Here is a 13823-nt window from a genome sequence, read left to right on the forward strand (position 1 = left end):
AAGGCCCGAGGAGCAGGGGCGAGACCAAAAAGGTAACGCCACAAACTGATGATGCTCCTCGCCCATGGCAAAGGGGAGGAAGCGCTGATGACCGGCACATATTGGAATGTGAAGGTAGGCGTCTGATGTCAATAGAAGGGAGAAAATCCCACTGATGGAGGGACGCCACTACTGTGAGAATGGACTACATTCGCAACTTCTGTACCCACACAAAGCAGTTTAGCGCCCTGAGGTCAAGAATTAGACATATCTTGCCTTCCTTCCTGGGAACTGTGAACAGTAAAACCCCTGAAAATTTTCCCAAAGTTTGAAACCGGGACAATCATCCCTTGAAGTAACAAGTCTTGCACTGCCCCAAAGAGATCCGTAAGCCATCTGGGGTCAAGTGCAGGTTGGAAGAGAAGAACCTTTCCGGAGGATAAGACGGAAAATCGATCTTGTACCCGGAGCCAATCACTTCATGGACCCACTTGTCCTGTACCAGGGATGTCCACAAATCCAGAAATCAGCTAAGATGTCCCCCCACCCCAGATATGGGTGAGGGCACCCCTTCATGTAGAAGGCTTATCCGCAGGTCTGGAAGCTTGCCAGACCAGGTTCGCTTTGAACCTTCGATGGATGCCCCGAAGGGCTTAGATCCTTTTGTCTTGAAACCCAGAGGAACGAAAAGAGGCCTAAGGAAGAGTACTCCCCTACCATCTTTGAGGCCCTTAATGATGTCATCCAAGGAAGCTCCAAACAGGCGATTCCCCACAAATGGGGGATCAGATAAGGCCTTCTAAGAAGTCTAGTCCGCAGACCAGCATTTCAGCCAGCTAATACGCTGAAGGACCACTGCTAAGACAGGACTAGTCTAGAAATCAATGGAGCCGCATCCAAAAAAGGCATCAGACAAACTGTAGCCCCTGGACCAACTCATCCACCAGCTCTGCAAAGGCAGGGGGAAGCTGTTTCCCCTCCAGGTCCTGACGTAAAAGTTTAGCCCACTCGGTCGGAGTTTGCGACATCAGGGTAATAGTAAATATCGGCCTAAAAGCTGAACTGGCCACAACGAACATATGGCGGGCCAGAGCCTCCGACCTCCAATCAGTCTGATCCTTAAAGGCCGGGGACTCCTCAACCGGAATTAAGGTGGCTTTAACCTGGAAACCGGTGAGTCCACTACAGGTGGGACCTTCCACTTTTTAGGCAGGGAATCCTCAGAAGGATACTGCATCGCAAAACGCTTCAGGATCGCAAAAGTGCGCTTTGGACAACCCCACTGTTTAGTGACATTATCATCAAAGTAAGCGGGAAAGGTAAACACCCTCGCCGCCTTGGAGGGCTTGTGAGGGACCGGCACCTCCGACGCAGCAGCATCCTCCATCTTTAAAGTTTCATGCACTGACACAATCAGTGCATCCACCAGCGCCTTTTCATGCGCGGCTAGAGGAATCATCCTCACTATCTGTGCATGGATGCAGACCCAGTAGGGTGACTAGCGTCCGCATCAGATTCAGGATCTGATGAGACAGATGAAGCAGTTGAAGGCGGGGACTCTTTTTGCTAGCCCGTTTTTGGACCAAATGTACCTTGAACACCAAGGACTCCAGGACCGCTGTCAGTGCAGTCGGGGATTGTTGGGACTCGGAGGGCCTGACAGCCTCAGAGGGGATCGGGTGGGGAAATGTGCTCCAGGGACTCTGTTAGTGAAAAGGGGGACCCACACAAAAAAGAGCATAACACTGCTAGGGACACCCGCAACGCACTGGCGGTACCACAAGGCCCAGCACAGATAACTACTGCTGCTATATCAGGGAGAGGGAGAGAGAACCCCACAAAAAGACTCTCCACCACCGATCAGGCACTTACAGCAGCCGGCAAACTGCACACCATGCAGCAATCAGGAAGATAAAGATCCAGGAGTCAGCACTAGGGGATGAGGAGGGGCTTCCACTGCTGAATCATCGCCCATACAGCTCCAAAAACATGGCCGCCGCTATTTTCAATGAGAAACCTCAAGAAAACAGCAGCTGCGGCTACACAAACATGACCGCCAATCAGCAGTACCAAAAGCTACAATAAAATAGCAGCACTTGTGGCTCCCACCACAATCCCAGCAGGAAGGGGGGCCCTGGCAGGAGCACACCACAAGGTACAGCCCCTCCCAAAGGTCGATCGTTCGGTCGCCGGTGGTGCGCTCCCCCCCATCTCCAGCTCGACACCCCAGACCGGCCTAAAACGTATGATCACCCCATGGGAGGGAAAGGGGGTGTGTGGACGGATTGGAGGGGGGGGGTAACAGTCTGCAGAGGCCCTAAAGAATGGAGGGGGGTGCTGCATGGGAAGGAGGGGAACCCCAGGGAGGGACCCACGTCCACCCCAAAAACCTCCAGGGTTAGAGGGGGGACAGCTACTAACCATACCAGGAACAGGGTGGGCACCGCTCCTGACAGACCACTGCTCCATCAGAATAGGGGGGGGTTGTCGGCCAGGAGGAACACTGGGACTCAGGCCGAGGCCAGATCGTATGTGCCTGTGTGAGAAGTTTCAACTCGCAGACCAGCCCCCGTTTAGTGTGGCTTTGTCGCAGTCGACCTAGCGCAGGGCTGAGGCCTGCGCGTGCACCTGGCCAGACTGGGGGGACCCTCTGGATCTAGATTATCCAGTCCGTCGCCCAGTCCGGCAGTTGATAGTAGATTCTCACAGGAACAAAATAAGGATAGGAAAAAAATTCTATTTAAAAAGAAAAAAAATGAACTAGGTCCTTACTCCTGACTAGGCAGAAAATAACGGAACGCCTATATCGCTTAGAGTGGGAGTATACCCCCTATGGACTGCCCCATAGGCGTAGTCAGGTTTTTTCCTGCCTAGAGTCCTACTCCTGTAGGGGGCAGTATAACCCAATGGTCAGGAAGATAAGTAGCAGTGTCCATCAATGAACGAAAGAGAAAAAAAGTTAAATGTAACTTCACCAAATCATGAGCGGTCCAGCAAGGCTTAACTTTTTTTTTTAACTATCCTTTCAAAATATCATTGGATAGGATAAAACTGACTAGGTATTAGCTTGTGTTTGGTCCAAACACAGAAGTCAGCTGTAATTTCTGAGCTAATGATCTGTAGGGGTGGGGAGTCCCTGCCCTGCAAGCTGCTATACCCAAAAAGGCAGGGATACTTGTGACATCATTGATCTAATATTGCCATATGAGGTCAATTTCATTGGCCTAGAATAGCCACGTGGCCATATTAGATCAATAACGTTATGAACATCCCATCACCACCCCTTTGTGTACATCAGCTGCTGGGCATCCACCCAGAGCTTATTGGCACAATATTGACAGCTGGACCCTAATGCGTTCGGAGCACAAGCTTATTCCAACCCATGACCTTATGTACTGTATACTGGACAGGGACATGAAAACTAACCATTACACCAGAACAATTCCTGTATGTATGAAGAGAATGCAAACACAAAAATACCATGTGAGCAAAAAAAATAAATAGTTCTAACAGCTTATGATTTTTTGTTTTTATTGTGCATTACGAAGGCTACTTGTTAGGAGCTCATGCACACAGGCACAGCGGTATACTATAGGCACTTTCACACAGCTGTGTTTCGGTCTATAGGGTTTAGCTTTGTAAGCTAAGACAAGAAAGATCTATGTGAAAATCATTCTGCGCCTGTGGCGTTGACTCATTCAGGGCCAGACACGGCGGCGCACAATAGCACACATCTAACCTCATAAGGACAAAAGCGCGTGTATATCCATAGGAGTTGAGATGCACTACGAAACATGTAGAATCTTTCTGTCAAGAACTGCATAATTACATTCACCCATGTGTATGAGGCGTAAGACTGCGGGCTGGTTTGTGGATGAAAACTACAGGGATTTATAATACCAAGTTTTCCTGACTGTGCACCAACTCAAAACCTGCCTGTGTCACATGAGGAAATCTTTTAGCTGTGAGGGCCGTGTCAGAACAGAAGAGAGCTTTTTTTGCTGCAGGGCTGGTGACAGAGGAGAAAAGAACTCCCCAGTCACTGCCAACAAATTGCCAGCTCCTCCTCCTTACAGGGTCCTCATTCCTGCCCTAAGACTTTCCAAAGAGATCATCTGGGCGCTATGACATCACAAATAATAAAATATGCTTTATAACCTAAACAAAACATGATTTTTGCACTGTGCTTGGAGGGGATCAGGTAAACAAAGACTGTTAAGCTTCAAAGTAAAACTATAGGCAAAACTCCCTCCCCCATTTTGGATACAGGAGGGTTTTTCCCCATATCAGGTTTTTTTCCACCATCTGTGTCCATTGTGGAGATTTCCCTTCACTTCCTGTCCAATAGCCAAACAGGAAGTGAGAGGAAATCTCTGCAAATTAAGTGAATTCCTTGGGTCACCGGAAATACTGTCCCCATTGGAAGATTTCCCCTCTCTTACTTTACTGGGGACAACCCAAAATGTGTGATTTTCTTTTACCGATAATGGTAAACAGGACAAATAGAGAGGGCAAATCTCTCTAACTGGGGCATAGACCGCAATAAAAACTGACAGGGGTTCTAATCCCTCTCCCCTCTATCCAAAACGAAAGAAAATGTTTTGCCTTTAGTTACTATACAGAAGGTCTTCCCAATGGGACAAAGAAAGCAACAAAGGCCTGGCAAGGATTTTAACCATTCCATACTCCATCCGGAATTAAAAAAAAAAAAGCTTTATATATGCTAAGGGACTGATCTGGCATTAGTAAACACAGCCAAGAACTGTACATGCACCAGCATTTACAGGATTGTGTCATCTCTGAGCTGGCATCTCAGTCCAGTATATGGTGATCCCAGACGATGCCTGAACAAAGGTGGTGTCATCTGTCTGCAGAGATAAGCATATGAATACATTGTTAGAGTACTGAGATATCTGTGAGAGGTAATAAATGTCTGAAAGTGTTACGTTAACACACTGCTTAGCATCGATGCATAAAAAAAATTAATATATATATATATATATATATATATATATATATATATATATATATATATATATATATATATATATATATATATATTAGGACCACTTCGAGTCCCAAGTTTTGAAACCATAGAAAAGACATGAATGTCACTTTAATTTCAATTAACTTTATTGAACATACGTGCATATATAAACACTACACACCAACGTGACCTTTTTACAGTATTTAACACACATAACTTGAACAGAAAAACAAAGCAGCAAAAAAATAAATAAAAAAAAATACTAACCCGGAAACGTTACAATTGCTAAAGTTAGATCTGAATTTTATATTATTTATTGCCTTTCATGATCCTGTGCAGGTTCAGCCTAACACACTTTGATGTGTATAAAAGGCTTCAGAAGGCCTAGCAGCAAAGGGAATTGCAACAAGAACCCCCAAGCACATCACCGAGGCCAGGGGCTCTTCCACATGGTTTAAATTCTGACTGGATATGCATGGCTCTACCTGCATAGTCACATAATTCTTTCACCGAGATCTGTGAATGAATAAACTACAAGTCCCATCTGCCTATGTGGCAGAGGGACTAGAAGCACACAAAGGCAGTAATTACCGCACTTTTAGTCCACTAATATTTCCTTCAGCTCTGTAACCAAACGTTCCTACATAAGCGCGGACACATAGCTGCGGAAAAAGTCTAGAGGAGCCTGTGCATTCCACCCTTGATCACTTGAGTCACTTTTTCGGAGGGTTGTTGAGGGCAAATCATCAGATTACTTTCTCTGCAACTGATTCAAATATTCCTGTTAAATTGCATCAATAGATGCCATGATGGCAGCTACCTTGTGTATGTGGCAAGCACTCTCAGTCTACTGGTACTTAAATTGTTGTCCTGCAAGCTGGATAATCTCTGCATAGGGTGAAGCCGTGTGTGTAATAATCACAAATATCAGCCTTGTGTCTACATTTTCAACCAACCTGCTAAAAGCTCAGAAAGAAGATACAATTCTTATATTGCTTAAAAAAAAAAAATAGCTGGATGTGTTTGTAAATGCATGATCCCAGGATTTTTGTTCTCACTGTAAAGTCCAGTGGTTACACTGCCACCTACAAGTGGCTTGGTCACTGGCAAACAAAGGGTTCAAATTGTGGTTTCTGAAGTGCAGTACTGATCCCACTTAGTCACCAGAGCATTCACTACTACTGCTAGAGCAGGGTATCTCAACTAGGGTTCCTCCAGAGGTTGCTAGAGGATCAGCAATAATCAATTTCTGCCTCAGATAAGGTTCCGGTGACACCATTGAACTTTTTAGTTATCTGTAAGGGGTTACCTCTTCCAATAACAGCAAGTGTAAGGAGCATTCTTCTCACTGGCCATCACACTAATGTACCTTGAGCTATATAGTCATTTTTAGCAGGAGTTTCCGAAAGACTTGGAAACTGGATGCTTGTTTTACCGTAAAATCCTTTTTTCTGATGTTCATGGATGGACACAGATCAATATCTTCTTTGACCCTTGGGTTATGCTGCTCTCCATAGGAGTAGGACTAGGCGGAAACAAAACTTGACTACGCCCCTAGGGCAGTCCTAGGGGGTATACTTCCTGCTACAAAAGCACCCTGGCTCAACAGGATCAGATTGTCCAGAGATTGAGGATTCTTGCCCCATTTGGCAAGAATTTCCATTTGCAGAGGCCTGGTATGGAACTGAGCAAATTGAACCGCCTCGAAGGTGAAGACCATCAAACCCAGCACTTGCATGCAAGTCCTGAGAGATGACCGACGGATGGACAACAGGAGCCAAATCGCATGCTGCAACTTCAGCAGTTTCGCCTCTGGAAGAAACACCCTGGCTGAAGCTGAATCCAAAGTCATGCCAGGTTGTTTGAAGGGATTCAGAGCCGATTTCTGAAAATTCAGTGTCCAGCCAAACGCTTGCAGAGTCTGCACAGTGATGTCCAGATCGTCTGTTAAGACAGATGGAAACACTGCTCGGGAGATCGTCCAGGTACCCCAGTACTGCGATACCCCTCTGCCTAAGCAAGGCTAACACGGGGGCCAACACTTTTGTTAACACCCAAGGAGCTCAGGCGAGATCAAAGGGTAACGCCACAAATTGATAAGGTTCCTCTACCACGGCAAAACGAAGAAAACGCTGATGCCCTACATATATACATATATAGGGATATGAAGGTAAGCTTCCTTGTTATCGAGAGAGGCCAGAAAAGCCCCTTGTTGAAGGGATGCCACCACTGTGCGAATGGACTCCATCCAAAATTTCTGAACCCACAGAAAGCAATTCAGGGCCTTGAGGTCCAAGATCGGATGGACCTTGTCTTCCTTCCTGGGAACAGTAAATAGATTTCAGTAAAATCCCTGAAAACTTTCCAACTCTGGAACCGGGACAATTACTCCCTGTGATAGCAGATCCTGCACTGCCCTGTAAAGGCCCTGCAGCCGATCAGGGGACAGGCGCAAGTGTGAAAAAAGAACCTTGCCGGAGGCAAGGACCAAAACTCGATCTTTTAACCGGACCGAATCAAATCATGGATCCATTGATCATCAGTGCCCTGATTACAGAAAATCAAAATAAAGTACCAATCAGTGCCCTTAGTGCTGCCAGTCAGTGCCCATCAGTGCTTGCTCATCTAGGCACTGATGAGCACTGACTGGCAGCACTATGGGCACTGATGGTGCTGGGCATCAGTGTTCATCAGTGCCACCCGTCGTTGCCCATCAGTGCCGCCCCATGTTACCCATCAGTGCCGCCCATCAGTGCCATCTATCAGTGCCCATCAATGCGACATATCAGTACCTCATCAGTGCCCATCAGTGCTGCCTCATCAGCGCACATCAGTGGAGAAAAAAATGTTATTTTCAAAATTTACTCAGAAAAGAAAAACTTATTTTTTTTCAAAATTTTCTGTCTTTCTTTTTGTAAGAAATAAAAAACCCAACGGTGATTAAATACCACCAAAAGAAAGCTCTATTTGTGTGAAAAAAACGTGCAATTGTCATTCAAAATGTGAGCGCTGAAAGCTGAAAATTGGCCTGGGTAGGAAGGGGGTGAAGGTGCACTGTATAGAAGTAGTTAATCTGGAAACCTGAGAGTCCACTACCAGTGGAACCATCAGCTTCTTCAAAAGACTCCTCAAAGGGATATCTCCTAGCTAAACGCTTAGGTATTCCAACCATCCGTTTTGGGGATCCCCACTGACTGGCGACAATCTGGTCGAAGTAGGCAGGAAAAGGGAACACCTTAGTCAGCTTGGATGATCTATGGGTGCCAAATTGCATCGGCGCAATCGACGCAGCCTCAGCTGTGTCCTTCAATTTTAAAGTTTCCTGCACTGATACAATTAGTGCCCCCACAAGCGCCTTTTCATGCGTGGCTGTAGTGGAAGAGGAACCATTCTCACTACAGAGCACCCAGGGTGCGTGGACGCGGCGTCCAAATACACCTCAGACTCTAAGGGCAGAGGATATAGGTGAAGGTGGGGGGTGCTTTTTGCTAGGCCAGATCAACCTTTGACACAAGTGACTGTAGGACCGCTGTCATGGCCGCCAGGTTAGACTGAGACCCCAGAAGGTCCTGCAGCTTCTGAGAGTGGGTCAGGTGGTGATACCAGCTTCAGGGACTCCATAGTTAATTCGGAGGCCGCTCTTAACCACTTCTGGACTGGAAGGTTTTACTCCCTTAATGACCAGGCCATTTTTTGCGATTTGGCACTGCGTTACTTTAAAGGACAATTGCGCGGTCGCGTGACGCTGTACCCAAATAAAATTGATGTCCCTTTTTTCCCACCAATGGAGATTTCTTTTGGTGGTATTTGATCACCTCTGCGATTTTTAGCGCTATAAACAAAAAATTTGTATTCTGCTACATATTTTTGGTAACAAAAAATCCCAATAAGCGTATTTTGGTTGGTTTGCACAAAAGTTATCACGTCTTCAAGCTAGGAGCAAGATTTATGTCATTTTTATTTATTTTTTTCACTACGGTAGTAATGGCGGCAATGAGCAATTAGCGGGACAGGAAACATTGTGGCGGACAGATTAGACCCCTAACGGACATTTTTGACACTTTTGGGGGGGACCAGTGACATTACTGCAGTAATCAGTGCTAAAAATATGCACTGTTACTGTGATAATGACACCGGCAGGGAAGGGGTTAACCCAGGGGCGATCAAAGGGTTAAATGTGAGCCTAGAGGGTGTTTTATAACTGAGGGGGGTGGGCTTATTGGATCAACACAGGGAGGAACACAGGAGCCCTGTGATAACTGACAGAAGAACCTGATCCTTGGTGCTAAATCAATCAGCCTGTCCAAGGACAGGAATGCCTTGTCCCACAATGTTGTGTTCTAGAGGGTCTGGCGTAAAACTGGAAAAATTGGACTGCCTCGATGGAGGCTACCATCAAACCTAGGACTTGGAATATAAAGCACAGTCAGATGATTCCCACACTGGAGAGTACAAGTCTGTGATTGAAGTTTCTCCTAAGGGGGAAATATTTTGCAAACTTCAGCAGGCTTTCCACAGGCTTCAAGAAGTGCAGAAGCCTGCTAGCAGCTTGTTTAAAGTGGTAATCAGCACTCCTCATTCCTCGTTCAACATTTACAAACTGGAGCGGAAGTTTACTTTAAAAGCTTCTACGAAGCTTGCTGAAAGCTCTGCAAATGCTTTGTCAAAGCTTGCCATTCACACTGCTCTTATACAAGCTGAAAACCGCGTGAAACAGGCCTTAGGCTGGCTATAGCGGATTTAATTTTACTCAGAACACCTAAGCACTATATGTTTTTTTTAGCAGAGACCCTAGAGAAATAAAATGGCGGTTGTTGCAACTTTTTTTGTCACACTTTTTTTGTATTTGAGCAGTAATTTTTCAAACGTTTTTAAAAAAAAAAAAAAAAAAACAGTTTCTTGATCTAAGAGAAAAAAACAAAGCACTAAAGTTAGCCCAATTTTTTTTGTAGAACGTGAAAGATGATGTTACGCTGAGTAAATAGATGCCCAACATGTCACAGTTTAAAATTGCACACATTTGGGAAATGGCGCCAAATTTCGGTACTTAAAAATCTCCATAGGCGACACTTTAAAACTTTTTACAGGTTACTAGTTTAGACTTAGAGGAGGTTTTGGGCTAGAACTGTTGCTCTCGCTCAAACGTTTGCAGCGATACCTCAGATGTGTGGTTTAAACGTCGTTTACATATGTGGGCGCAACGTACGTTCGCTTTTGCATACAAATATGCAGAAACAAGGGCCCTTTAATTTTTTTTTTTTAATTTTATTTTTACACTTTCCCTTTAAATATTTTTTGATCACTTTTATTCTCATTACAAGGAATGTAAACATTCTTTGTAATAGGAATAGGGCATGACAGGTCCTCTTTATGGAGAGGTGTGGGGTCTGTTAGACCCCACATCTCTCCTCTAGGCAGGAAAGACTGGGATCCAAAAAAGGATCTCGGCCTTATCAGCCGAGTACACAGCGCCAGGCGGGACGTAACGTCATGAGGTCATCGCGCCGGGCCTCCCAGAGTCAGAGATTGCTGGGGGCCATCTGGTCCTCGGTATTCTCTACAGTGAACTTCCGCCATTGGCGGATTCCTTCTCCAGCTCGCCGATTGAATGGGCGAGCCGGTAGAAGCACCAGAGGGGAATCACTGGCTGCAAAAGATGATACATGAATGATGATACATGAATGATGCCTGCAGCTGCAGGAATCATTCAGATATCTCCACTCGTCCAGGAGGTCAATACGACGTCCTTTGGCTGGAAGAAGATCAGATATAGAATCTACAGTAGTCAAAAATCAGAAAATAGCTGAGTGATTGATTTTGGCCAAAAAAACGACATGATTTCAGATTGCAGACACCAGCCACATCAGTGGGCATGCAGAAAGTAGCACCGGCACAGTTAGTGTGAACTAGTACAGCAGGACTGTCCTAGTTCTTAGTTTTAGACATGTTCTTAATGCGCGACAGTTATGCAACATACAACTTGTAGTATGAAGCAAGGTTGTAGATACTCAAACAATAAAAAGCTAGCAGGTAGGTGAAGTTTGGATGGCGGAGGTGACCACAGTCACTGTAGGCAGACAGCAAGAACAGACTGGAGATTGAGGTTTCATGTGGCTATACCCATACTGTTGCAAAGCAGGAACAGCAGTAATAAGAGAATACCTTGATACTGAATGCCTGGAGAAAATGTGAAGCGCACTTGCTACTGACACTACACCCAGGAGATGACATCTGCGCTCAGCCCTTCAGCCTTGACTCCTTACCCAGTAGGAACCAGCAGAAATGAGATTTCAAAGGTGTGCAGCAATCCAAGTAAATGAGGCAGCGCCCGCTGTTCAGTCAGATTGGCCTACTCAGAGTGAGCAAACAGAGACAGAGCAAGTGCTGTGGCAATGCCAAAAGCTCTGGACCTGGAAGAAGCTCAGTGGCTACCTTGTTAGCAAAATGGTATCTGGAAAGCGTCCCACATGGAACCCTGTTCCCGAAGGTCACTTGCAGGGTAGCCCAACAATGTCTAGTCCAGCAGACCCAGACGAGGCAATCTAAAAACCAGGCTGAACACAGCTGTGCTAGATAGCTGCAACTAAAGAGACCAGCCCCAGCAATGATGCACAGAAGAGTCTTGATTAACCCCCTTTGTTTAGCACCCCAGGCACAGGGAGAACATGCAAACTCCAGGAAGGTAGTGTCATAGTTGAGATTTGAACCAACTACCCTAGTGCTGCTAAGCGAAGTGCTAACCACTTAGCCATCGTGCTGCCCAAATAATTCTCTCATGGGTATATGGGAAACATACATTCCCCAATATCCCCTGCGACGTGATATGCTGTCACTTCTGGGCTCAGAGCTGTCATTCCCCGGCTATTATTGCTGCGGATTGGCCTTAACAGAGTGAGAGCGATAATTCTAGGGCCATCATTCATAGTTAGAGTAACTCCACTTTTTTTCGAGAAAAAAACACTCCCCTCTGGGTGATCTGTGTACATTGTAGGGATTTTAACAAACGTTGCAGATTCCTACCTTTGTTATTCTCAAGAAATAGCAGTTTGCCTGCCTGTCTCCATGTGCCCAGTAAATCTGTAAGGAAGTGTTTTTATAATTATCAATCAGCTGTTCCACCTGCAGGGCTCTAATGTGGAAAGTGGCAGGGTCTGCATCCCAATAGATGTGATTTCCCTTTGTCCTTCGGGGGTATCTCACCAAAAACAATACTTATGTTGCAAGGGATGCCAAAAATCTGACTTGTATCTTTTAGTGCAGACTTCTGGGAAAATTAGCAAGCCAATCACACAAGCAGTAAATCACAATTCTGGGGGGCGTTCTGTACAACATCTGTGTACAGAATGACTACAGGTTGCCATATTGCATTTCACAGAAAATTATAGCTCTGCCGAGTGAAAAGGAAAGGTCATTTTTAATAATATCCGTTCACAACATAACTTGTGTCGCAATGGTATACACTAGATCCTCCTTTCTCAACACAGAGGAACCTTGAAATAAATTTCTGGTCTCGTGGGAACCCCTGTTCTAAATAAAAAATCTACAACTCATAACAGTGTGACAGTCAGTGGGAACAATGCACCTTACTCTTGTCATTGGGAAGAATTACCCCCTTACAGATAGCTAAAAGGAACAATGGTGTCATTGGCAGGGCTTTTTTTCTCAGAAAATAGGATCAGGAACTCAACCACGAACCCCCCCCCAAACCGCACCAATTAGTGGATATGGTCCAACTTCACTAACAGTGAACACCCGCTGCCATCCGCATCCGATCCTGTCCGTGAAATCTGGATGGATGGAAACCCTATTTTTCCATCCGTTCAGTAATCGGATCGGATCTGATGAGAGCGGACAGGTGGTCCGCTCTCATCCGATCCCCCATGGAGGGCAGCGGGGGCTGAGACACCTCCCTCTCCGCTCTGCAAGCGGAGACGGAGCTGTCATCCGCCGGCTCAGCGGGGATCGCGGATCGATCCCCGCTGAGCAACACGGATCCGCCTACGGAGGCGGACCGTGTGAAAGAGCCCTTAATTGGTGTAAGATTTTTTTCTTTTTGTGTGCCGACTAGCTGGAGAAATGTTGTATTGCCTATATGGTGCAGAACGCAAGACTCAACTCACCAAAAACACTGTAAAACCTTTAGACTACAAGTACAATAAAGGACAGTGCACCCACTTCTATCTCTAGCACTACGGGTGCTTTTCAAAAAAACAAAGCGGGGGGGGAGGGGGTGAGAGATCCTGGCTAGAAAACCTTACGTGAATTACACTGAGCAGCTCCACTGCATACAAATGAGAAATTGCTGTTTGAGTGGAGTTCGTCAGGATGACTCCCAGATCCAGTGTTATCCTTGATCTCTCCCACCCACAGAAACAATGCATCATGCATTAAGTGCATGTCAAAAGTAAAAAATTAAGTGCAATTTGGAGAGGGGGATTTTTGTTTTCATTTTGTGCTCATGATCACTTGTCATTTTTCGGTGACAACTACAAGACTTCTTTTTCAGGAAAAAAAAAAAATATAGAAATCATCTCCTATTTACAGGAATATAAAAAGAAAGTGAATCTGCCCTGGGCTGTATTATAAGCCCATCGAACGAACAGAAGAATAACATCATAAAATCGCTCCTCCGCTCTGCTTCTTACTGGGCTAATCACTGTAACTTTCCGTGTCACTGGAGTCGGTGGACACCGGACTCTCAAACTCGAAGATGTAGGACTTGCTAAGGGGTTTCTGGAACGCTAGGGAAGAGAACAGAGAGAAATGATCAGAGATAAAAGATAATGTACTAGATGTCCCTGTATTTTCAAATCATAACATCCCAGTGAAGCGTGCATTTGCATAAAAGTGCTACAGG

At 45.6% G+C, this 13823-nt stretch overlaps 1 protein-coding gene across 1 annotated transcript in view; it reads right to left on the reverse strand.

Moving 5' to 3' along the window:
• Window positions 1–4784: 4784 nt before the first annotated feature.
• TDRD12 (tudor domain containing 12) overlaps window positions 4785–13823 on the reverse strand; it is a 146052-nt gene continuing 137013 nt past the window's right edge. Inside the window, exons 30-31 of the mRNA XM_082271054.1 lie at window positions 13612–13707; window positions 4785–4847 (exon numbers count right to left, since the gene is read on the reverse strand). Of these exons, the coding sequence (XP_082127180.1) occupies window positions 13616–13707 (92 nt within the window). The 3' untranslated portion in view covers window positions 4785–4847; window positions 13612–13615. The remainder of the gene's footprint in view (window positions 4848–13611; window positions 13708–13823) is intronic.

Source organism: Pelophylax lessonae (genome assembly GCF_965119305.1).
Source record: "Pelophylax lessonae genome assembly, chromosome: 10".
NCBI lineage: Eukaryota > Metazoa > Chordata > Amphibia > Anura > Ranidae > Pelophylax > Pelophylax lessonae.